At 40.3% G+C, this 27,088-nt stretch overlaps 1 protein-coding gene across 2 annotated transcripts in view; it reads right to left on the bottom strand.

Annotated features, from left to right (window-relative positions):
* Positions 1-9,649: 9,649 nt before the first annotated feature.
* RYBP (RING1 and YY1 binding protein) overlaps positions 9,650-27,088 on the bottom strand; it is an 88,083-nt gene continuing 70,644 nt past the window's right edge. For both annotated transcript variants that reach the window (XM_053654793.1, XM_037150246.2), the window contains 3 exons: positions 14,159-14,335; positions 13,966-14,064; positions 9,650-13,557 (listed from right to left, as the gene is read on the bottom strand). In XM_053654793.1, coding sequence (XP_053510768.1) covers positions 13,305-13,557; positions 13,966-14,064; positions 14,159-14,335 — 529 coding nt within the window. In that variant the 3' untranslated portion in view covers positions 9,650-13,304. The remainder of the gene's footprint in view (positions 13,558-13,965; positions 14,065-14,158; positions 14,336-27,088) is intronic.

Raw genomic sequence — 27,088 nt, 5'->3', positions numbered from 1 at the left:
TAGCACTTAGAAAACTTTCAACTTCCAGCCAACATGGAGGCTTAGGTAGATATACTTTGTCTCCTTGCACAACCAAAAGAAGGGCAACAACAAATGAAAACAACAACAACAACCAAAACTGCCAGAATCAAACTGTATGGAACTCCGACAACTGAAGAATTAAGGAAGAAATATTCATTCAGACTGGTAGGAGGGGTGGAGATGGGCAGATGGGACAAAGAGGATGCTTGGCAAGGCAGCAGCTGGTGGGCTAGGTGGTCTTGCATTTGCATGCAGACAAACTGGGAGGAACAACTGGGGCTGAGAAAGACCATGAAACCCAGGATTCTAATGTGAGAAAATAAAGCCTCAAGACCACTCACTGAAAAAATCTGTGGGAATTTCAGCAGTGGGAGAAAATCCCAGGCTCACAGGAGAGTTCGTTGGAGTCCACAGGATCCTAGAATGTATACAAACCACCCACCCACCCAGGAATCAACACCAGAGGGGCCCAATTTGCTTGTGGGTAGTGGAGGAAGTGACTGAGAGCTGGAAGAGAGCTAAGCAAATGGCACTGTTTCCTCTCAGACCCCTCTCCCACATACATTGCCACAATGCAGCGTGTGTTGCTCTGCCTTGGCAAATACCTAAGGCTCCACCCCTTAACCTATAACAGATAAGCTGAGACAAAGAAATATGGCCTAAATAAAAGAACAGATCAAGCTCTAAAAATAGAACTAAGCGATGAGGAGATAGGCAACCTATCAGATGCATAGTTCAAAACATTGGTCATCAGGATGCTCATAAAAATGGTTCAGTATGGTTGCAAGACAGAGGAAAAAGTGAAGGCTATGCAAAGTGAAATAAAGAAAAATATACAGAGAACTAACAGTGAAGGGGAGGAAACTGGAAGTCAAATTAACAATTTGGAGCAGAGGGAAGAAAACATTCAACCAGAACAGAATGAAGAAACAAGAATTCAGAAAATGAGGAGAGGCTTAGGAACCTCCAGGACAACTTTAAATGTTCCAACATCTGAATCATAGGGGTACCACAAGGAGAAGAGCAAGAGAAAGAAACCGATAACTTATAATGAAAAGAAAAACTTCCCCAATCTGGTGAAGGAAATAGACTTCCAGAAAGTCTAGGAAGCTCAGAGAGTCCCAAAGAACTTGGACCCAATGAAGCATACACCAAGGCACATCATAATTACATTACCCAAAGTTAAATATAAGGAGAGAATCTTAAAAGCAGTAAGAGAAAAGGAGACATTTACCTACCAAGGAGTTCCCATAAGACTATCAGCTGATTTCTTAAAAGAAATCTTTCAGACAAGAAGGGGCTGGAAAGAAGTATTCAAAGTCATGAAAGGCAAGGACCTACATCCAAGATTACTCTATCCAGCAAAGCTATCATTTAGAATAGAGGGGCAGATGAAGTGCTTCCCAGGTGAGGTCAAGTTAAAGGAATCCATCATCTCCAAGCCCTTATTATATGAAATGTTAAAGGAACTTATCTAAGAAAAATATGATCAAAACTCTGAACAGTAAAATGACAACAAACTCACAACTATCAACAACCAAACCTCAAAAAACAAAAACAAAAAACAAAAGCAAGCTAAGCAAACAACTAGAACAGGAACAGAATTACAGAAATGGAGATCACAGGGAGGGTTATCAGTGGGGAAGGAGAGGGGGGAGATTTGGGGAAAAGGTACAGGGAATAAGAAGCATAAATGGTAGGTATGAAATAGACAGGAAGAGGTTAAGAATAGTATAAGAAATGTAGAAACCAAAGAACTTATATGTACAATCCATGGACATGAACTAAGAGGGGTAGGGAATGTTAATGCGAGGGGAGGAGGTGCAGGATTGCAGGGAATAAAAGGGAGGAAAAATGGGACAACTATAATAGCATAATCAATAAAATATATTTTTTAAAAACGAAATCTTCCACTAGAGCATGGGGACCCTATAACTCAGTTCTAGGTCATCACAATATTTAGCACAAAGTAGGCAATCAAGAAAAGTACATTGGACTAAACACAACCTCCATTTTGGGAGGTACCTCTTGACTGACATTGTGAGCCAAGGTCACCTAACTATTAAGTGACAACTGGATCTATACCCTAAATCTACTGATTTTAGATCTGGTACCCTCCATAAGTCCAAGCTACTCAAACTTGGGTTATATAATACTGCTTGGGAAACATGACATATATTTCTGGGACATCAGTTTCACTAGGAATTTTTTTTATCAACTGCATATAACAGAAAAACCCCAAATAATAGTGTATGATGGTTAACTTTACCTGTCAACCTGCTTGGGCTAAGGGACACCAAGACAGCTAGTTAAACATCATTTCTGGGTGTGTCAATGAGAGTGTCTCTGGAAGAGATTAACATTTGAATTAGTAGATTTAAGTCAAGAACATCTGCCCTTAACAGCAATGAGGGTCCCAACAGAACAAAAAGGTGGAAGAAGTGTGACTTCCCTTTCTCTCTGTCTCAGATGAGACATCCATTTTTTCATGCCTTCAGACATCAGCATTTCTGGTTCTCAAGTTATAGACTTAGAATGAAATTTATATAATCAGATTCCAGATTCTCAGGCCTTCAGACTCAGACTGAATGATCCATTGTCCTTCTTAAGTCTCCAGCTCGAAGACAGCAGATTGTGGGACTTCTCAGCCTCCATAATTACATAAGCCAATTTCTATAATCCCTCCTCCCCCTTTTTCTTTCCTATTCAGTAGGTAGGTTTTATCCTTAAGGTTACATCATACTCCAAGATGACTGATAGAAGTCAGTCAGCCATCACATTCAAGTTCCAAGAATGAAAGCTTGAGGAATGAGGCAAAGCAAAAAAGTGCTGTCTTCCTCCCCATCGTCAAAGACATTTCCTACAAGTTGCATGACAGACACTTCAGCTTGCTTCCCATCAGCTAGAATGTAGTCCAATGGCCAGACTCAGTTTCAAGGGAGTCTGGGGAATGTTGTCTTATCCCAGAAGGCAATCTGCCCTGCTAACAACTGGAATTCCATTACTAAAAAAGAAGGGAAGGATAGAAATCGGGCAGCAATTAAGAGTCTTTACCACATGATTGGGAGAGGTTATTATTCTTACATTCAAATACAGCCCCTTCTAATCAGATAGACCTGGTTTTCAGTCTGGCTGTGCACTGGGCAAGGGTTGTCTGGATGTAAAGCTAGTAGTGTTTGTGCAGGGTCCAGGGTGCCTGTTTAGGGGCAGGTAAGCTCAGACTCTCACTTCAAGGATGGACTCCTTGTGGGCAAAGACTTAAGGGTGGGCAGTAGTGAAGGTAAATGTGCTGACCCTGATAATGAAGAGAAAGGCAGCCCACAATCCAGGCATGTGCCCTGGCCAGGAATCAAACTGGCAACCTTTTTGATGCTCAACCAAGTGAGCCATGCTGGTCTTCCTGAGAGAAACTGAGCTGGTGCTGGCATTCCTGAGGGGGTTTGGCTTTATGTGGTTGGAGAGACGAACTAAAAACAGAGGGAGGCTAAGGACCAGCTTTCCCACTCAGGAGTATGTGTGGGAGGGCGGCTGGCTCTGTCTCCCAACTCCTGGGGACTAGAAGATGTACCTCGCAGGTCCTTGGAATCTGTGCCTTGTTAAATATATATTTAGCCCTCCCCAAACTAGGCTCAATGTGGCTGGGGGGCAGGCAGAAAAGTAAACAGACTACCCCAAACTTTTTAACTGAAGCACCCATCAAGGCAGAAGAGTATATGAAGTCTTGCATTTTATTTCTAAAATCCATATGGAGGTTGTATTTCCCCACACTCCATGCTCCTATTATACTGTTCATTTAGCTACTCCTATGTGCCAGGTATCATGCTACCTCCCTCCCCTCCAGGGAGACATACAGCTTTTCCTAGGCTGACAGGGCACTGCGGGCTCCCAATCCTCTACACAACCCCAGCAACAGACTCCTCAGCAGCCTGGGGGGCGGTGAGGCTGGGGGGAGACGTTGGAAGGTGCTGAAGTGCACATGCACCACCAAGAAGCTGCCAGAGCCTTACCTGCTTTCCAGAAGAAGGGCTTCTGGTGTGCAAGGAGTCAAGAAGAACTCACTCCAGAGGAGGGTGACTGACTTGAGAGTGGACTGGAGAGCTCTGCTGACAGAGTGTGTGGTCACATCTCCCCAGAACTGACAACAGAGTGCAGCTCCCTCATGGCACCAGGACACGGCCACACTGTTGACATGAAGACAGCCGGGTATATCTTCCTGTTTGCAATCATAATGCCAGACCTTCTGTATTTTGTGGTGGGGTTTCCACTTTATGGTTCTGAGTAATCTTATATTTGTAACCAAATAGGCACCTGAGAGTGAAATGAACTATCCCTTTGCAAAGCTACTGTGGTTCCAAATGTGGCCTACACAGTGGGCACTGGCAGTTGTGTGGGACAGATACCCAAGCTACCTGTGGCAGGGAACTGCCATTTTGTGTGTGTCTACCAGGAGTCAGGGACTCACTGGCTCACTAAATCCTTATGACCACCTCACCATTCTACAGGGAAAAAACCTGAGGTTCAGAGAGACTCAATAATTTTCACGTGGTCACAGTATCTACTACGTCTTATCTACAAGTCTTTTTACTAACCCTTTCCCGAGTTATATTAGTTGGTAGAATGTAGGTCAAATAAGTTTTAAAAACACCATGTTAAAGAAAGTTAAGTGGTTTTCTTTTTTTCCCTGCAGAACTTCTCAGAGCCTTCGCTATGCCAATACGACTAAAGCTCTAAGAGGACTTGTATATTAAGCAGTATTTACCAAACTTATTTGGAACCCAGCCTAAATGGAGTTCCAAGGCACACATTTTGAGCAAGCTACCTTTTCAACTTCAGGACAACTGAAAGCCAGGACTATGGATGAGGCAGCCCTGGTTGATTTCTGATTCCTCCACTTACTACCTGGGTAAGCTTGGGTTAAATTCCTTAACCTTGCCATGCTGGGTCCCTCATCTGTATGTAACACGGGCAGGTAGTGGGTCCCAGCCTGTGTTACAGATGCTCGAGGCCCCTCCCAGCCACCGAGGGGTCAGTGCTCACCTGCTTCACAGATCATGAGGAAATGGCAGTGCATTTGAGGTCAGAAGTACTTTTCCCTTAAGGTGCCAGATAACAAATATTTTAGGCTCTGAGGGGCCGGCCACACAGTCTCTGTAGTAGGACTCCCCTCTACTGTAGTAGTGGGAAGCAGCTATAAATAATACATGAACAAGTGGGACGTGACTGTGCGCCAATAAAGTTTCAATTATAGATGCTGAAATTTGAATTTTATATGATTTTCACCTGTTACAAAATTACCCTTTAACTGTTTTCAAACACGTGAAAATGTAAAGACCATTCTTAGCTTATGAGCTACAGGGATGGTCTGGCTGCAGTTTGCCCCACCACTGCCCCAGCTGTATTCAATACTGTAACTGTGAGGATTAAATGAGTTAATACTCTTAGAGCACATGAAACATACCCATAAATTGTGCCATTTTTGCCACTTAAATACATGTTGCTGTGATGCCCCACCATGCTGAGTAGAGCTGGTTTAGAATCAGAATGCAATGAGCAGTTGTCACTGGGCTGAGAACATGAAAGGAGATCCTACAGTGAAGCGTTGTTCCAACCAACCCCAATCACATGTGTCTCCATCCCCACTTTATTCAGACTCATTTGAGCAAAAGTTCCCACCTGGATTACCAGCTTCCACAGAAGAGTGGTGAGCCTGGCCAGGAGCCCACCAAAGTGGTCCTCACCTTTTGCCAGCCACATGGGGAAACCGGTCCATCTGTCCACCACGTGATTGCTCAAGGTGAATGGGAGACTCGGAATTCCCCCTCTTATTACCCCATTTGTTGCTGGCTTGTGTGCCTAGTCAGGATGATCTCTGCAAGCAGGAGTCCCCTGGAAACTTAGAGTAGAATTTACTGCAGGGTCTTGCCTCTTGGGCATACCTCAAACTTTATGTATTTTCCACTCCAGCAGTTATAATTCCAGCCTATGAGATCACTATCAGCTTGTCCGAAGGGGTACAAATTCCTTTAAATATGAAGAGGCAATGAATACAATTTATTTATCTGTGTTGCTCACCCCATACATGGAGGCTGCTGCAGTGTCTGAATTACTCACACTGATAAAATAGTTATCTAGAATTGACTCATCATGAGTGTATTTATGGCTCATCTAGTGGTTCGTAGCTCTAACTTTCCTATGTTGGGGAGTTGTGCCATTTACGCCTGAATGAAAAAATCCCATTCTGGATTACTAGATCTATTGGGATGATCACTTCTTAAGTTAAATAAATGTGTAACCACTAGGCTGTACACCTGAAACTAATATGATATTGTATGTCAACTGTAATTGAAAATTGAAAAATCAATTTTCAAAATCCCATTCTTTCTGTTTAATGAATATTTATGCTTTACAGTTGTTCCAATTATTTTCCCCTTTGCCCCCCCTCCACCCACCCCCCCCCTCTTTCCATAGTCAATCTCAATCCCATTGTCCATGGGCATGGATCCTGCATGTATGTTCCTTGACTAATCCCTTCACCTTCTTTCAAGCAGTACCCCCTCCCTCCTTCCCTCTTATAGCGGTCAAGTCTATTCCATGAATCTATGCCTTTGGCTCTATTTTGCTCACTAGTTTATTTTGTTCATTAGATTCCTCTTATAAATGAGATTATGTGGAATACTACACAGCAGGAAGAAATTTGTATGTTTTGTGACAGCATGGATGGTACTGGAGAGTATCCAAATCCCATCCTCAATTAAGAAGCCATACATGTGTGTTCATGTATATGTAATACAGTAACTAACGTTTATTAAGTTCCGACCGTGTGGTGGTGCCCAGGCACTCTGTGGACCTTTAATTCTCCCACTGACTCCGAACTTTTTCTCTTTTAATAATAACAGTACAGTAAACATTTAAACAATCAAGTTTTAATGAAGAATAGCCATATTCACGAACACTACTTGTAGAAACAGAAACACGGTGCAGCTGTCAAAAATACCGCCGAGCTTTATTTACATGTGGCCTTTCCACCCACTGCTCCTTCTTCTTTGTCACGAAGATAAATAAGTAAATAAAATTTAAAAACAAGATAAAACAATTACAAAATAAATCCTCATTCACTGCTGGCGTTGACATCTGTGAAGCATTAGAATATTCAGAAATAAATCTTGCTCCCCATTATTAAAAACACTGTAAAATACAAGCAACCACCGAAGCGCTGGCCCATGGCCCCTTGGAACAGAGAACAGAGCACTACATGGTGCTTCAGAGATGAGAAAATATGCCTAGGGAGGCTGACTTCCCTAAGGTCCCCTGACCAGGTGGGGGCGTAGTCCCATTGGTTCACTCCAAAGGTGTGTGTATATATATATACACACACACATATATATATACACACATATATATATACACACACACATATATATATATACACACACACATATATATACACACACACATATATATATATATATGTGTGTGTGTGTGTGTGTATATATAGCTGGTGTTTCTAGGAATCCCTTTGGTGTTGTGTTTTGTTATTTGATAGTTCCTGAGGTTGACCAAACTGGTATGACTGCTTGGACAGGTCCCTGTCTAGCCTACATGGCTGGCTGGCCTGTGGGTCTTACATTTAAAGCTCAATACTGGACTCTTGATCTGGTCCACTTTTGAACAGAAAGCTGAGCCTTTTGAGGAGTTGGGTGTTGGACACTGATTTCTCATGTTTCCTGACTCCTGCAAGCCTCTGTCAGCCAGCCTTTCTCTTGGAATTGCTACAGTTCCAGGGAGTGCTGCAAAATTGAAGAGTTGATTAAAAACTGCCTTGTAAGGTTCCCAGATGCTTTGGGTGAGTTTTTTCAAAGGCAGGAATGACAAATGCTTTCTTCACAGGAACAGGGGTTGTGATGCACATACAGCCGTTTTGAGGATTCTGAGCCTGAATTCAGCTGAAAGAGTACTTACTGATTGATTAGTGATGTCTGGCACAAACCTGAGAAGGATAATAGTGGGGAGTGGCATGACTTTTTTTGCCAGGTGTAGGTCACAAGAACCTGCAGGAGTGGGCCATGTTCAGGCTGTGCCCTCCTCTTCACAAATGCTTCCGTTGGCCCTTTTTAGCACTGCACTGGATGCAAAACTAGTACTCTAGCAATGCCTGAGGCCCCCAAACCCCAGCCTCATGGTTAAAGCCTGGAGAGAAGGCAGGTTTACCACACAGATCTTAACACATGGACTGTACTTTCAGTGTAGGGTCTGAGCCTCACTCCATCTTCCCAGACTCTTCTTACAACCTTTTCTATAAACACCAGAGCCTTCAGTGGCTCACTTCTATTGTGCCTAACAGCCCAGGCTGCTGGGAAGATTGTCCCTTCCTGACAGACACGACCAGGCAGCCAGATTAGATTCAGCATCTTTTGATTAGCAAACAGGAGCTTGATCACGAATTTTAAATCCTAACACAAGGATGGCTCGAAACCTTTTAAGGTTTCTGAGTAGCTCTTCAGAACTCCTGGGAAGCCAGGAACAAGATAGACCAAAGGACTCTGACATCTCTCATCTTTTCTTTGTTGCTTCGGGCAGATACTGAAAACAGAGAATAAGCTTGGGCACTTTCTTACCCTTTGACCAAAGTTAAATCAGCAAGAGCTTCTGACCACAACGGTGTCACATATAGCCATGGTATTCCTCAGCAGGAGTCTGAACATGTGGACCCCAGCTTTTGCCTCCCTTCTCAACCTTACACTTGGAAAAACCCACCCTCTTCCTAAAAGGTTTGCACTTCCATTGTAGGGACCAACGTCTTGCTGCCTCTAGCTAGCGTGGGAGGCAGCTTTAATCCTCCCCAAATGATGAAACCAGTGTGACCAGCAGCAGGGACCCTCGTGGAGGACTCCTCAGGTACCATCACTTAATCTGTATCCACAGTGGGAAGTGGTACACATCAGACACCATCTGTTCCCTGCCCTTCAACCCTTCCACATCCCCTCAAAAGTTCTGAGGAGCCAGACTAAGGTTGACTCAGTCCTGGAGAACAATGACAAGGAGAATGGAGTTTGCAAAGTTTTCTTTTACCAGGACAAACCAATTTTCAAATTAGGATCCTGTACCATTTATAATCTCGTCCTTTCAGTGTTAGTTTAGCCGCCAACTCAGGAAAATGAAGAGTAACTGGGGATGGATCCTGAAGTTTTTAAGAGGTTTCCATATTTTTTGGAAGCAGCAGCAGTTTGCCACCAGGCTTCCAGGTTTGACACTGCCTTTTGTTTACATCAAGTCACACATTTACCTTACTGCAGTTGGCCAGAAACAGGTTGTCTTCCAAGGATTTTCAGTATCACATGTTGAATTACCTACTAGGCCATCACCTCCATTCCCTTGTTTAGTTCCCTGCTGCCTATTTCAAAGGATGCCCTCAAACACATTTTTTCTTTCAGAATTTGGCCATTCTTGTGTTCAACTGCATTTCCTGCTGCTGCCATGTAATGAAATACGCAAACCAACTTTAGCTTTTAATAAACAACTCAAGTTTTTAGCCTCCTATTCACACTGAGTATATTCTGTAAATTAAAAAATTCTGAGTTCAAAAAGTATTTCCCTAGAGGCTAAAATCTACACAGACACAAATAAAAGATTTCAATGTAAATTTTACTATTTTATTTGTGAAAAAACTACAAGCAGAATTCATAAATAGACATTTCTATTTAAAGCAAGAAAATGATAAAGTGGCTTCTAATAACATAGTCGTGCACATGCCAGTAACAGGAATATATTAACATCTTTTATTTGCTAGACAAAGAGCAGTGTCCAATATAAATTTCCCCAAAACATTTAAGACCTGTGAATTTCTGACCAGTTCACAAAACCACCAACTGACACTTTAGCATGAAGAAAAAAACAAACCTAAGACTGTCAGCTCTAAGGACGTTACAGAGCAGAAACTTCCAAAAGCGTTATACAAGCTGTCTTTCTGGGCAAATGAAAAATATAGCTCGTATAATACATTAACAAAAATTCACAAGATTATGTTTTGACATACTTAACAAGCATTCTCTATTTGTCTCCAACAAACAAAGCTAAGGAAATAATGTAACCATCTTTACACAGTAAATTAAGGTTACAAGTCATACACAAGAACAGAACTGCTTGCGCATTAAAAACTGTTCAGCTCCATTGTCATACTCTAAATGTTGGCTCTTAAACCATTTTCGGTTACATACAAGCAGAGGTTATTATATATTCAGCAATTAATAAATTTTCAATAATTTAAGATATGGTAGCTTAAAAAAGTAGACTGAGAATGGTCTTGATAAGGCAGGTGAAACATCTTAGTGGAACTAAACTCACAGAAGCTTCTGCCAATGTTTTAAAATAACTATATTGAAACTGAAAGGTCTGGATTAAAATGTTGTGTGTCAAGATGTTTTTACCTTTTTTCCTTTCACTGCATGACTCAAACAGAGCATGTCAGGTAACTGTGTATGCACACACACGCGCAATAGTGTGGTAGTAAAACAAATGGAAACTTGCAAGTGTTAACACTGTGCTTTTGTTTTTGTTTTTATAACCTGCTTTCTGTGCCACTGAATACCAAGTATTTCTGGCCCTCTTTTAATATATATTTTTCTAATCTACACTAGTGTTTTTACACACTGCCTACTAGGTGTAGGACAAAATGCAAATGCAGTAAGTTGAATGAATTCCATTTCCAGAATACATGCTTGAGGGATATCATCAATTTCAGAAATTAAAAGCCTCACGTACCTACCACCTCACGACCTCAACAGAATAAACAATGGCAGCTAAAAGGCTGGCCCAGTAACATCTGATTGCTGAAAAAAGTTCCAATGTCAGCTGCAGTTTCAAGTCTCCCTTCCCTCACCCTTCTCTAGTCTTTAATTTTATCACGGAGGCAAAACCAAAAACCAAGACTTTGGCAACGAATTAGCAGCCTATGAGTAGCTGGTTAATTAGCTTTTTCCACTAATCTAGGGGTCCAATCACTTTACATGAAACTAATTTTGAAAAAGTTACAGCGTTTCTGAACAAAGTGCATACCAACACTTACTGGTTCAAGAAGCAGTGCAAATTATGAGTTTGGTGACATTTTTTTTTCTTTTCAAAAAAGTTAATTTAAGAAACTTAGCAATTCCTTACATATCTGGAAAATAAATATGGCTGATTAATTTACCCTCCCTGAGACCCTTAATAAAAGGAATATTAAAACTTTAGAAGGAATGTCTTTGCAATATCCCACTAATATTAAAATGTGGATTTAAAATTCATAGTCAAATCACTATGTATTATATATTCTGATGCTTACAGAAGGCATCTGATTTCCTTTGGTTCATTAATAAATACTTGAAAAATGTATTTAAGATAAGCATAGCTTGCATCCCACATACAAGCATTATTTTAAAAAGAGGGGAACATTGTCCATGCATTTTAGAATGGGACCACAGCAACAAATAGCACTGCTTTATAACCTTTGACTTTCAGAACAAAATTTAAATTATGGTACAACAGTGACTACAGAAGAGTTTTAATGTAAATGTGAAAGGCTACTCAAATCAAGCTGTTAATTTTTTTTAACTTGTTGCCTCCAAAGTTACTTCTATTCTTAAGCACATCAGGTTTTTCCACACCAAAATGTGGTGCTCCCTTACAAATCAGCTGCCCTTGCATGAATCCCTAAAGTATGATCAAAGAAGGCAGGTGACATCAAATCCCCATGCCTGAAAATGACTCTGAAGTCTATAAACTCTGGATGTGAATAGTAACAGTTAAATAGAAGCGAGACTAAATCCAAACAGAGCAAAACATTTTAAACATGTGGGGTGTGGAATCATTAGTGGTTTTTGGTTTTTTTTGTGTGTGTGTTTGCAATGCAGTAAAAAAGATGAGTGAAAAATAAACTTTAAAACAGTCTACTCAAGCTATCTTTATGTCCAGGAAGAAAAGAACACAGGTTCTCAGTAAGTATGAGCTCTCCCTGTAACTCTGGCTGCTGCCACTTCAAACACTGACCACTTGAGTTCTTCCCATAGCAGAGAATTGAATAATGTCTGGACTGAATGTATGGATGATAATCATTTTCATTAAGTAAAACAAACAAGAGTAGATTTTTAAGAATGAAAAACATGCTCGCAACTGAACTGGTAGGGTAAGGGAAAGGAGGGGACATGAGGCAAACAAATTTCAATTCCAAAACCACCAATGGAATGTCATGTGCGAATTGGAAATAGGGATTTATTTGCTTCTTGTATGGACCAAAAATATACTTTAGATAGTTTTAATCCTAAAACTAAGAGACAATTTATAGATTTACCCCAGACATGAGTAGGGGTCTGGAAAATGGATGGAATTCAAGTTATAGAATACCATATTTTTATGAGCGCTTATGTAAGAACGGCAATGTTAACACATAACCGTAAATTTACACGAATACTTGGCATTCTGGAGCTAGCTTAGTTTCTTCTGAATGACAGAACCTCCCCACAAACCACCTGTGATCTGTCAGTTATTCCACTGCAAATGCAGGCTATCTGAAGCAGTCTTTATTTTGAGATCACATTGTTTAAAAATATATATTTTCATATTGTCCAGTATTCTTTAGACAGATGAGAGAGTCGAGTTCCCACGTAGGTTGGAACACACTTCAGGTAAGACTGATTTTAACTGAGTTTCAGCTCTTTTGCAGAAGGGACTGTCCCAGATCTGTAACTGTTCGATGTTGTATTCACTTCACAGTGTATCAAGCACCAGCGTTGCCATGGATTGGTTTCAAATAACCCTTTATATATATTTTTATATTTATATATATAGTTATATCAAAACTGATAGTACATAGTATAACTGGAAGGAAGAACTAAACTTAGAAGGATATGCTGAAAGGATGAAGTTTGTGAACACAATAAATAAAAGTCCCTTCCAACCCACCCCACCCAACAAAACAAAAAACCAGTTGTAATGTACATGGAAAATTGTGCACAGCAGTTTTTTTTTGTTTTTTTGTTTTATAAAAAGTAGATTCAGAAGCACATCCAATTATAAATGATTGTTAGGAAAAATCATATAAAACAATGGAATACATAAAAGTGTCAGGAGTAATTGTCAGGGTGCGAAATTCCTTGGTGGCCAAATGCCCATGGCAAGCAGAAATTATCCTGGCAGCATCACTAACAGGTCGATGTCCACAGAAGATTCTCCAGGGGTGCAAGCAGCATGGGCAGGTGGAGGATTTGAATTTCATACCCTGATCCATAGTTTTCACAATTCCATGTGCAATTTCAGAACGATTCATCATTTACTGCTGACATGTCGCCCTTTGGAGTGGAGGAGCGGGAGGAGCCTTTGTCTGTGCTCTCCGACCCCGAGCTGCTCTGGTTCTGCTGTTCTGACCCTGCACTGGAGGTCACTGTGGATGAGGATGTGGAGGAAGAGCGAGTCTTTTCCTTAAAGTCTGTGATAATGACGGTGACATTGCCCACAGTTACTGCCAACTGCTGTGCAGTGCTCCTGTCCACGTTTTTCAGTCGGGGCCTGAAAGCAATAACCACAGAGGAAGAGCCCATTAAATAAGCTATGGATTAAAAATGATTTCTGGCAGACATTATTAATACGCAGATATTTCATGACACTGTGGCACTGAATCTAAATTGTCACCACACATGCCAAAGCTTTAACACAAAATCTGCTGCTATCTTAGCAATTACAGAAAACACCTTCAGTAAGCAAAGCCTTGGATGACTCCAAAATTATCATCAATTGATCTGTCTCCTGTTCTGACAACAACGATATAAAGTAGTGTGTGTGTGGGTATGAAATTAATAGTCTCACACTCTACCCCTTCTTAGCCTACAAACCCACAGGCACAAAACCATCTGAGTTCTTGATTATGAATAAGCAAATCAGAGCAGCATTTAAGTATTTTATTCTAGTTTCAAATACCTTGAGGTGTGATTCGATTCACTGGTCTTTGTTGTAGCGTTTGCAGACTGTATGCTGTTTGCTTCACTAGGAGGATCTTTCAGAATATCGGACTTTGGTCTAAAGAGGGGGAGGTATACCAAGAGAGGCATTTAAAGATACCTTTGATTCATCTGTAAAATAATATACTATGCTGAGTTACCTAGGAACTTACTTTGTTTTCTTGTTGGCATTTTTCTTGGTAACACTGGGACTAATTTCCTTGTCTTTCTCAGGCTTCTCTTTGTCTTGCTTCTCCACCTTCTCCTTCTTCTCCTTCTTCGGAGGTGGGGGGGTGGCGTACTGTTGTGCCACTTGCTGTGCCACCAGCTGTGAGTTGATTCGAGGTTTTCTAGAACATTCAAAGAAAGACTTATTTACTTTATGAATATTTCTGTCAGGTTTTTTGGTCTCTTAATTCCTTAGATATTTTATTACCCTGTATTTGGCACCTGAAAACTCAATTACATGGTGCTATTTCTACATTACTGCTTCTATGTAGCATGGATGAGTCCATAAAACTTTCCCTCTTTCAAATTCACTTTCTGTACGACTGCCTTTAATGACATACATACATGCTGACAGAAAACAGTAAAAATGCCTTTCAGCCAATAAAAAAGAGGACACTTTCTAAGAGTGCTGAGGACACTACTTCCTTTGAGCTGTCAAGATTACATAGACTGACAGCTTTCAAATACTCCTTCCTGCTGCAGAGGGTTACTCTCATTTTATTAAATGGACACTGGTAATCCCTTGAAAAGAATAAAATCAGAAGTGTGATATTTACTCCTCAATCTAGTTATTCCAATTTGGTCTGCTCCCCTCCAGCTCTGTGGACTGGCTCGGAGAACACACACAGAGCAATAAAAGGTAACTGTGGTTCGTACTAGCTCCTAAAGGGATGAAGACTGAAGGTCAATACAAAGAATCTTAGACAATACATTCATTGTATTATCAATCATTATGTCCCCACCCATCTCCAACTGACACTGGCTCTTAACACTATTGCTCACAAATTTTAAGTGATGCTAAACACTTCTTACAATGCATGATCATTCACACTCAAAGGGGAAAGGAAGAAAGGAAATCCTCTCTGCTGTTTTGATGTAATATTAAAATTTCAAAAACAGTCACATCTAGATCAACAAATACAGCATAAGCTCTCCAAGTACAAGATGGGGAAACAAACACCCACTGGATCCATTCATGAGGTGAAACTGACTGGCTGCCACAATGTAATGATCCCCCTTCAGGCAGGCCCTAGAACTCCCTTTCCTTTTCCCAGGATAGAGGGCTACACAAAATGAAAAACAAACCTAGGAAAAACAAAACAAAAACAAAGCTTCCGTATTAAGTAATTCTGGCATTTTCTGGGAAAGAAGATAAACAAAGAAGACTTGTTAGATACATGATACACTGACCCATTAAGTTAAACATGGTTACTGGGTTATTTGAGCACCTCTTGGGAGCAGGATGCTTGCTCCACAACCACATCAAAGTGAGCTGAAGCGTGGAAGGCACCGAATTTGTTCTGAGTGTTTCAGTACTGGTTTGGTGGTAGTGTGGCTTTGCCAGAGAACATACCAACAAAGGTGCAATCTCAGAGCAAGCTTCCCATTGGCCTCCATCAACACACGCCTTGGTCACGGGGTGCCACACCATGAATGCCAGTCAGGTACACCTCAGCCTGGATCACAAATGGCCTCACTTGTCACTGAGCAAGGGATTCAAACACAGATGTGAAGTATTCCTAGAGAGAAAGGGAGGAATGTACTTACTCTAAAGCCTGGTCCCCAAATGTGCAGAGGATCCCACATGAAAAGCTAACTTTGTTTAAGTATTGGGTTGGCCAAAAAGTCCATTATGTTTTTTCCACATGACAGCTCTAGAGTGCTTAGTTTGTCTTTTAACTTCACTCAAAATAATTTTATTAGATTGTACTGTGACAGCTGTTGTGTCAGCATGCATTAAAAAAAAACACACATCGGTGAATTTTTGTGCAGCCATTTTAAGATAGGCAACATTTTTGGTATATGATGCTTTATTATTTCAAGAAAAGTCAAAATGCAACTGAAACACACACACAATAAGATTTGTGCAGTGTATGGAGACGGTGCTTTGACCAACTGACCATGTCAAAAGTGGTTTGCGAAGTTTCTCTGTACTAATGACACTTTGGCCAAATAATTCTTTCCTGTGGGGCTGGTCTTATGCACTGTAAGATGTTTAGAAGCACCCCTGCCCTGTACCCACTAGAAGCCAATAGTGAGTGATAGCCGACATACTCAAAATACCCAAATTAATGAAGTTATTGGTGAAAATGTGTCTTGTTTTACAGAAAAAAGTCACAGACTTTTTGGCTAACCCAATATAACTAAGCTAATACTCACAAAGAAGATTAAGTGCCACCAGGAACATTTCACAAGCAACTGCTAGGGACATAACTGATGAGCTGTCTGCAGGGATTACCTAAAAGTTTAAATCAAATCAGAGTGCCATACACTAAGACTCAGCCAGGGTTAACACAGTGAATCTACCATAAAACTGAAAAAAAAAACTACTCCTTGATGGAGAATTTCAATGAAACCAGACGTGTACTTTCCTTCAAGGAAACCCAACACAAAAACAAGAGCAGAGATGGACACCAGTCTAAGAGTATCTTCAACAGACAGTCACAGGTATTCCAAATGCCTGCCCCAGAGAACTCCCAGCTTAATCAAAGGCTCTTCCAATCATAGTTAAGAGGAGCTTGTCTGATACTCTAGGACATACATTTATGATGTCACTTACCATGTTACACTAAATAGCCAATCAACTAACTGTATACTCCTCAATGGCAAGACTGCCATCTCAATCATCTTTGTCAATAAATTCGTCTATTGGATAAATAAAAAACAAACAAACGCTGCAGAGAAAGACAAAGTAGGATGAAGATTGAGAAGAGGGGCCCAAGCTTTGGTGATGAGGAATAGCTGCCAGCTTTTAGAAGAACAAGCCACATTGGATCGGGGCTGTAAAAATGATGGAAGTAAACTGCCACAGAGAATTGTGCTGTTGAGGTAAAGCATGGCCCTAGCTACTATTGGAAGGGGTGGAGGGGATTTTTACACGGGAAAGGGAGACAAACTGTGTTGTACACTGAAAGAGGGAGAAAAATCAAAGGGTAAGAGGGGTGAATGCATTGGACAAAGGAGATAAAGAACACACTCAACAAAGTCTTGGGAAAGGAATGGGGACACTTTTTTTCTGAAACAGGAGAGAGACGCTAGGTAAAAGGGGGTTGTGGGCAGAATACAGAAACGAGAAATCGGAGAAGAGATTCAGAAACCATAGACATTATGGTTTGGTGAGCAGCAGGCACTAACAGCAGAAGGGAGAGATGGTGGTGAGCAGAGAGAGGAAATAAGGTCACCGCACTGGTATCTCACAAATTGCCCTTAATGGCATGAGTGTGGCATGCCTTATAGAAAAGCTCTCAGCTAGCCAGATATCACACTTATCCAGAATGGATTATTCTCTAATGAGGCCAGTAGGCCAAGACTATGGGTATACTGTGGACAACGGGCGAGTCACCCATCTGCATGTTTCTGCCACTGGCATTCTCTAACACTTCAGCAAATACACCCTCAGAATTCTTCAGCACAAGCATCACAATTCAGTATCTGTAGAACAATATCTACACGTACAAAAGGTAAATTAAGAGCTACAATTCTAAATATGTAGTATGTGTGCAAAAATGCATGCATGTTCTCATGTGCTTCTAAGAAAATGAATTTGACTAGAATGGTTAGGTATTCCTCTCTTCTAATGGTCAGCCAAAGCAAAATTTCACAAATGAAAAGGACCCAAGGTTATAGTTACAAAAAAATATGGGTTGTTTGCTAAATCTACCTGTGTTGTCAAAATTATTGCTGTGTTCTAAATGTCGTATGTCTACATCCTAAGTAACAAACAACATAACTCAACCTTTCTCCATAAACGAATTTCAACAACAGATGAGCGCTTATTACTTTAATTATTACAGCTGCTTTTTCATGTTTATTCCCCCAGGGTCAGGGAATTGCAGATGAGGTAGGAAAATACACCTAATTAATTTAGAAAAGGCACACGGTGTTTCTGAACAAAAAACATACCAACACTTACTGGTTCAAAAAGCAGTGCAAACCTCTTGGAAGCGGCAGGTAAAACTAGAAGAGCCTCCAGTGTGAGACCTCCCACATGGTCTCCTGTTCTTGCAAAGAGGGTGCAACCATATCCGAACTGTTCTGGCAACTTTTCCAATCTGTTCCCTCCTGATTTCTAGGCTAATACACTCTGACCATGTGATAGAATGGAAATGGCCAATGTCCAGTAATAGAGCTACACGCCCTTCACTCCCATGGGGCCAGGCCAGCTAGCCCCCAGACCAGATGTGACAAACTGCGCCTGAAGTTGGAGAGGTATAGTTGACTGACAGGAGGCACAGGAAAGGCGCACATCCTCTAGACAAGGAATTTTTACCGCCATTTTAAATATTAAGAAGATGGAGAAGCAGAAAGATTAAGAAACTTATGTTAAGTGGTTGAGCTAGGATTTTTAACCCAGATCCATCTGGACTCTCCATGGGCTTCGAGTCTCTCCACCTGCAAAAAGCCCAGACTTGTTTTTATGCGTGTTTGTGTACACAGGGGGAGGGGGTAGGTATGGGTGATATGACTCCAGCACAGGGTACTAGGGATGAAAAACCCAGGTCAATCCCAGGATACACTTCAGCTCAATACCACTCAAGAGCCCCACTACCCTCATTGGTCTCACCACCTTTACTGTGGCAAGAGGACTAGTGGGGTATCCTTAAGGGAAGAGAAAAGGGCAGGAAGGAGCCAGGAAGAATTTTTTCCACTGCCTTTGGAACAACTGCCTGTAAGGAATGAACCCTTATCATGACATTTAAAACTGCTTATCAGTGAGAAATACTTCCCAGTGATTTACATTGCTCAGTGAAGTCTTCTAAGTGTCACACAATGAAGTGTAGATAGCATGTTTAACTGGCAGATTTGCAACATGTTGTAGAAAGTCAACATTTTGATATGGAGCTGAGAGCCTGAATTCTCTAAAATTACCTAAGTTTCTCAACTAACACAGCTTAAATAAGCAATTAACAGACTCAGATACAGAGACCAATTTGACGGTTGTCAGTTGAAGAGGGAGATTGGGGGAATGGGTGAAAAAGGTGAAGGGACTAAGAAACACAATTGACAGTTACAAGAGTCATGGGAATGTGAAGTACAGCATGAAAATACAGTCAATAACACTGTAATAACTATGTATGGTGCAAGGTAGGTACTAGACTACTGTGGTGATCACTTCCTAAGATATATAAAGTGTCCAATTGCTATGTTGTACACCTGACACTAATATAATGTTGTATGTCAACTGTAATTAAAAGATAAAGAGTATTTTTAATAGAAAAATTGTCTTAAATTTTATAGATCTATTGCTACTTCAGTAGCATTTACAAATGGAAATCTGTTGTGAAATTGCAATAATAGACACCATCAGGAAAACATGTTTATTTATTTGCATTTAAACAGCTAATACTTCAGAAAAGTCTATTCCATAAAAAGAGAAGTAAGTCTTTATCTGGTTACACCTTAATTTTTAATGAAGAAAATTTTCCAGAGTTCCAGCATACATAAGTGAATGAACATAAGGGAGAACACAAAACAGTATCTTTGGGGATTGTTTTGGTATGTATGCTTGTGCCACTTTGGGGAAGATAGGCAAACCATATTTTTTTAAAGAGGTATTTCTCCCATATACCCTTTGCCTTTTTTATCTGTGCACTCAGGGGAACCTGTAATCTTACCACTGGCTTCTCATGTGCTTCTCTGTCCCCCACCTACCACAAGAGCAACAAGGCCAAGACATCTTGTTGTTCAGGCAACAAAGAGCTGGAGTCATCTCTGACAAATCCTATCTTTTCCTTATGGCCAGCTCTTCTTAAATGACCATTTGTGAATTTTGCCCACTTACAGAATTCTATCTGGTATTTCACTTTTCAATTAAAATACTCCAAAGGCCCCCAAATCAGACAACTCATCCATCCATCAAAGAAAAAAGGTGGGAGGGAGGTACTTGACAACTTACAAAACGTCTTCAAGTCAGCTTCCATTGCCCTTGAGTTCTTTGGACATTGCCTTGCCTTGGCAATCTGTCAGTTGAAGAATTAGCAATTGCAAAGGCTTAAGAACTCTGTGAATGACTTTTCCCCTCAGCTCACTCTATCAGGAGCCCGATTCTTTAGGACAGATCACAAGGAGCCTCTCCAAAGTCCACTCTCCTGTCCCTGCACTCAAAAAGTCATTCTATACATGGCGCTGATCTGGCTAAGATAGATTTTTACCCTACCCAACAATAACTGAATTTTTCCATTACTGATGCCCCCAAGCATATATACCAGCTTGGAACATAGCAAAGTACTCTGTGCATGCCCATTATTCAATAACACCTGCTGATGAAAACATTTTTAAAATAAAATGGGAATAACAGTAAATCCAACCTCGGGGAACTGAACAGGCCAAATGTGTCAAAAAGTGCTTTATAAACTGCACAATTTTTTTTCTTTGCAAAGTACCCTGTTAAAGCCACAATGAGGTTAATAAACCAGATCTTTGTTTGGACTAGTCTGCATACAGTAATGTATTCCAAGTTGTAAACAACCAAACTGCAAACACATTAGCAAATTAGTCAACATTTGCATTTATCTCTAATGTAAGTGTCAAGTATCAGACTTTGTCTATCCCAACAATACCCAGTACTAAATATGAATGGCTCCTGGTTTTGATGAGTAATTCAGAAAAGAGGCCTACAAGAACTTGTTTTCTGTTCATGTTATCCACCACGCACAATTCATTCTATTTTTAAAATACCAATGATAACGTAGAGGAGAAAATGCTGTGAGCAAAACACAGAAGAGTTCTAACTCCAACATTAATAAACATGAGACCTTACATCAGATAGGTATGAGATTACTGGGATGGTCACTTATGTAATGTCTGAATGCTGGAGTGTATACCCAAAACTAGTAATATTGTATTGTCAACTGTAATAAAAAAATTAAAAATGACTTAAAAAATAAATCACACACAAAAATAACCATGACACTTTAAAATGTAACATAAGACTTAAAAAAAATCTAGAAATGTATATAACATACTTAAGCAGGCTACTAAAAGGGCTTTTTCCACTCCATCTTTAGTTTTTATTAAATGACTAATGTGCCACTTTATCCTCAACAATTCTAAAAGATAAGTTAGACAGTCACTAAAAAAAGAGAGGGTTAACAATCAGATCAAAGAGAATCAGAATCCCTGGAATGTTATCAGTCTGATATTCTTTCAGCTACGCAATACTAGGCTGAGAGCTTTTTAAGAAAAGGGTTTTAATACTTTAAAATTTTCTGTACCTTTTTCATATCTGCTGTGGTATTAGTAAGAATCACCAATCCAATGTATCCTAGTCCAATGAAGAGTAAGTAACAGATGAGGAAAATATGGTAGATCATTTGGTTTACAAGTAAATTCCCAGGGAGTTTCTAGTGCTTTCTTTGTCATTATTTTAAAGGACTGATAATCTTTAGAGAAATCTGCTCAGCTAGATTTCTCTAAAGACAAATCTAAAGACGGGAAGACAAAACCACACAACAGCTCCAACCTTATTCTTCCCTGATGACAGGAACATAAGACCTTACACTAGCTGTTAGTCCCTGGTGTAGGCCTACGCCTGCACTACTCCAACCTGCTGGCTTTGCTCTTGAAAGGTCAGTCAGTACTCACAGCCAGACACTGCTTTTGCCACAGTGTCTGGCCATGCCACACCAGAGTTATAAGGACTCTATGTGACCCTCAGTGAAGACAATCATCATCATACAATGGATAATTTAAAAAGTCAGTTATCACATAACTTTGCCAGGATCAGACCTTGCACAGCATTAATTTCCCTTCAGTCCCCAAATAGCATCTCTTCTTGCCATTATTTTCTTTCCCAAACAGTTTTTTCCCTCATGTAAATACCTGTCTTCTTGAAATTTCTCAAATCCTTTGGCTCGTCTAGAATGAACTACTGGGTGAACCTGCAGGGATCTTAGTTTGCATTCTAGGTTATTCTTTCTCACCAGTACATATCCTTGACTCAGGAGAACCACTCTGTCTGTACCAGACAAGCAACATTTTCCCTCAACTGTGACTCCAATTGTCCAATTAAAAAAACAAAACAAAACAAACGAACAAAAAAAAGAAGAGTTCCAGTTAAGGTGGAGACATAGGTAGAAACACCTCACTTCCTCACACAACCAAAAGGATAACAATTAATCTAAAAACAATAAACAACCAGAAGTGCCAGAAAACCAAACTGCATGGAACTCCAACAAACCATGGAATTAAAGATACTTCACCCAGACTGGTAAGAGTCTGGCAACCAAGCAGAGGGAATATGCGGGCAAGACGGGGCTGGCTAAGAGGACTCACAGCAAGGAAGCAGACTATGCAGACAAGGCATAGCTGGCTGAACAGGAAACTTAAGACTCAAAGCTAGCTGTAAACTACTGCAGGGGTTTCCACAGCAGGAGGAACTCCCAGTCTCACGTGAGAGTTCGTTGGAGCAAGTGAGCTACATTGTTCCCTCTCTGATCCCTCCTCCACAAAGTGTGTCACAGCTCAGCAAAGAGGGTTGCTTCATCTGGGTGAATACCTAAGGCCCCACCCCTTACAACATAACCAGTGCACCAAGACAAAGAAATATGGCCCAAATTAAAGCACAAATCAAAATTCCAGAAAAAGAGCTAAGTGACAAGGAGATAGCCAACATATCTGATGCAGAGTTCAAAACACTGGTAATCAAGACGTTCACAGAACTGATAGAGCTCAGTTGCAAAATGAAGAAACAAATGAAGGTTACCCAAAGTGAAATAAAGCAAAATATATAGGGAACCAATAATGAAGGGAAGGAAACGGGGACTCAAATCAACGATTTGGAACAAAAGGAAGAAATAAACATCCAACCAGAACAGAATGAAAAAACAAGAATTCAAAAAAACGAGGAGGCCTAGGAACTCTGGGACAACTTTAAGCACTCTAACATCAAAGTCATTGGGGTGCCAGAAGGAGAAGAACAAGAGCAAGAAGTTGAAAATTTATTTGAATAAATAATGAAGGAGTACTTCTGCAATCTGGCAAACGAAAGAGACTTCCAGGAAGTCCAGGAAGCTCAGAGTCCCAAAGAAATTAAACCCAAAGAGGAACACACCAAGGCACATCATCATTAAGTTACCCATAATTAAAGATAAAGAGAGACTCTTAAAAGCAGCAAGAAGAAAGGAGATAGTTACCTATGTTCCATAAGAGTACCAGCTGATTTCTCAAAGGAAAGCTTGCAGGCAAGAAGGGGCTGGAAAGAAGTATTCAAAGTCATGAAAGACAAGGACCTACATCCAAGATTGCTCTATCCAGCAAAGCTTTCATTTAGAATGGAAGGGCAGATAAAGTGCTTCCCAGGTGAGGCCAAGTTAAAGGAGTTCATCGTCACCCAGACCTTATTATATGAAATGTTAAAGGGACTTATGTAAGAAATAAAAGATCAAAAACTCTGAAAAGTAAGATGACAACAAACTCAAAACTATCAACAACTGAACCTTAAAAAAAAAAACAAAAACAAAAACTAAGCAAACAACTAGAACAGGCACAGAATCAGAGAAATGGACATTACATGGAGTGTTTTTAGTGGGGAGGGGAAGGGGAGGAATGGGGAGGGGAGGAGGTACAAGAGTAAGAAGCATAATTGGTAGGCATAAAATAGATGGGAAGGGGTTAAAAATGGTATAGGAAACAGAATTCAAAGAACTTATACATACAGCCCATGGACATGAACTAAGGGTGGCAGGGGGAGAATAATGGAGGGTTGGGGGATGCAGGGCATAGCGGGGATAAAGGGGAAAAAACAGAAAACTGTAATAGCACAATCAATAAAATATACTTAAACATACACATACACCCCACACACAAAAAACTCCCCCACAACCAAGTCATTCCTTTTCCCCACATATCTTCCCTTCTGTCATCTTCACAAATGATAGGGAGGATATGGACTTTGAGGTAGGACAGCCTTTGGACTTTTCATCCAGGCTCTGCTACTAAACTCAGGTAAATTACTTGAAATGGGAATGGGGCCAAACCTAGTTCAACAAGTTGAAATCAAGATTAAATTAGGTAGCTTACTTAACTCTTCTCATAATATGTGTACATAGAATGTGTAGATGTTCAACGAAATAATTTCTCTTAAAAATAAATATACACGCTTCAACACACTTTTCCAGCTGTGGATGCATATACCACCCTTTCTCAGCCACTAGGAAGTAAAGATTTTTAAGTGCAAGAGGTTGGTAAGCATTCCTCCAGAAATGGTTCTAGAGGCAGAAATCCTTCACATTAGCTTCCTGAAGTTAACTATGGTGTGTAGCAGCAATAGCAGCACTAAAGATCCTCACAGACATAACTGCCAATTTTTCTGCATATTTTGGTATGACAGAATTTTGCTTTTGCAGCTATTCCTTTTAAAAGATGCCTTCAAGAGGCAACCAGACTTCAACTGTACAATATACACGGCACCACGCACACACCAGATACAACTGGTTCCAACAGAATGAACATATCATTGCTAATTTAATAAATAGCATAATGTGAAATGTTCAACTCTAGATTCAAAATTATCATTTTTCAAATGTCTCTTATGCCCTGAAATCACACTTACTTAACATATAATTGAGCACCACTAAGTGAACACACTGCAACTTTTCCACAACTCAGGAACATATGTTAAGTAAAAGGAGCTACAAGTGGTTTAGATTTTTAAAAACAAAACATCTATTTTTATAAGCCAACCTGGCAGCAACAGACAGATATCTCAGCCCGGTGGTTCTCAGAGTATGCTTCAGAGACTCCCAGTGGTCCTCAGGAGGGGTCTACAAGGGCACACCTGCTTCCATAATCATTTTATTTTCCATAAAAATTCTAAGACATTACTAGCCTTTTATTTTTCCAAAGACTACATGATATCACTGCTCTGACAGCTAATAAAATTTATGTTTGTATATTCTTGTGTTTTAAATTTTTCTATTTTAATTTCTGGTATGGGACACATTTATAGATACAACTGACATAAGCAAAAGTTCCCTGGGGTCCATAATAATTTTAAAAGAATGTAAGGGATCCTCTGACCAAAAAGCTTGAGAACTGCTACCCTAGGTAATGCCAAATATTTTACTATGCAAGTTTGCTTCATCACAGGAAGAGACTTTCTTTAGAAAGCTTAAAATCCTTTCTCAGCAAAACTTCTAAAAGGAAACATGAAAAGCAGCCTCACCTTCAGCTGCAGATTAAGAAAACATTCTGGGGAGAAAAAAAAAAACATTTCAAACTTAGTAAGCACTAGAATAACTTTCAAGAAGTGGGCTTAAGGTATTTCAACCACAGACTATATATAGATCTTGCTTCCTTCCTTTTATTGTGGTCATTCAAAATGTCCCATAATAAATGTGCCCTTTAGATCTCTCACAGCTTTTGTATAAAACCAAGCCCACTGAAACAGAACAAATAATTCTGACCAGATCCTCAGCAAGCAAAAGACCTATGATAAAGATTTAGTCTGAGCAGTGTTGTATTTTAGGGTCACTGTCTATCACCCCTACATCTTCATTGTTCATTTTCCTTCTAGTCCAGGAACTAAACACCTTCCTCAAAGACACCACAATGTCACTTTACATCTTCCCTTTACTTATCTTACATGATACTACTGAAGCCATAGGTCCAAAAAAGAAAATTTAACGCTTATTTCTCTGCTTGAAACCTTTGCTACCAACTAAGGCTTACAGAGGTAAACTTTAACTTCCTAGCTTGATCTAATAGGGATCCTCACAATGTAGTTTCACCATTCCTCACCAGCTCACCTTTCCTCCACTCACCATCCCAGGCTGCTTCTGAGTTGTGGCTCAAGCCACACCAAGACTTTTTTCTTTTTATCTATCTATCTATCTATCTATCTATCTATCTATCTATCTATCTATCTTTAGAGGGGAAGGGAAGGAGAGAGGGAGAGAAACATCAATGTATGGTTGCCTCTCATGCATTTCCCACTGGGAACTGGCCTACAACCCAGGCATGTGCCTGACTGGGAATCGAACCACGATCCTTTAGTTCACAGGCCCGCACTCAATCCACTGAGCTACACCAGCCAGGGCAAGACTTTATCTTTTCAAAAGATACTTTACCACTCACTTATATCTGCCGATTCCTAACATTTTTACATCACCTGCAGAACCCACACCTACTTTAAAACTCAGCTCAAATGCCACCGTTTCCCAATTTCTCCTGCCAAATAACAGTTTGTGGCCAGATCTAAGGGGCTTCCCATACCATCCTGACATACTTCTGCTACTTAATGTTCTACATTATAATATCACCTGTTTATTTGTCTCTGCCTACTCAATTAGGAACACCTCTGAGGCAGAACTGATCCTTTATATTTTATGCTGTACTTCCCAAACTTGCTTCAAAATAATTGCTTGTTTCCTGACAGTAGCTCATTTGATGCTGGCTACAAGGATGTTATGTCCTCTGTATAAGGTGGTGCAGACAGCAGATGCTGCATCAGCATGTAACATCATAGTGCATTATAATGCTGTACTTAACAGTCTCTCTGGGCCTCAGAAGTAAGGGACTTTGTATATAACTCATCTTTCCTACTACCATTCCCCAGCAAAAAGGCAAGGACATAAAAGGGTACCAATGAATACATCTAACACAGAGATAGAAGAGCTCCCAGTTTAAAAGAGGGGGAAAAAGTAATAGAATGCTTCCTGTAAGGAGGCACTGTGTTGAATATTCTACATATTCATAACTTTTTGAAATTACTGAAGGAACCAAAGTCTAAAGGTCCAACAGTGAAAAGAAAGCTCAAGCAAGTGGAGTTTAACCCAAGTCTATGCTCTTTGCACTAATCCACACTGCCCACTCAATGAATCTTAAGAAGGGAAATGAACTGAAGCCAATGGAAGGAAAATAAGCTGTAGCAAAGG

The sequence above is a fragment of the Artibeus jamaicensis genome, unplaced genomic scaffold (assembly GCF_021234435.1).
Source record: "Artibeus jamaicensis isolate MK-2021 breed Jamaican fruit bat unplaced genomic scaffold, CSHL_Jam_final contig_886, whole genome shotgun sequence".
Lineage (NCBI taxonomy): Eukaryota > Metazoa > Chordata > Mammalia > Chiroptera > Phyllostomidae > Artibeus > Artibeus jamaicensis.
Note: the sequence above shows the minus strand (reverse complement) of the source record. Positions and strands in the feature narration are given on the sequence as shown.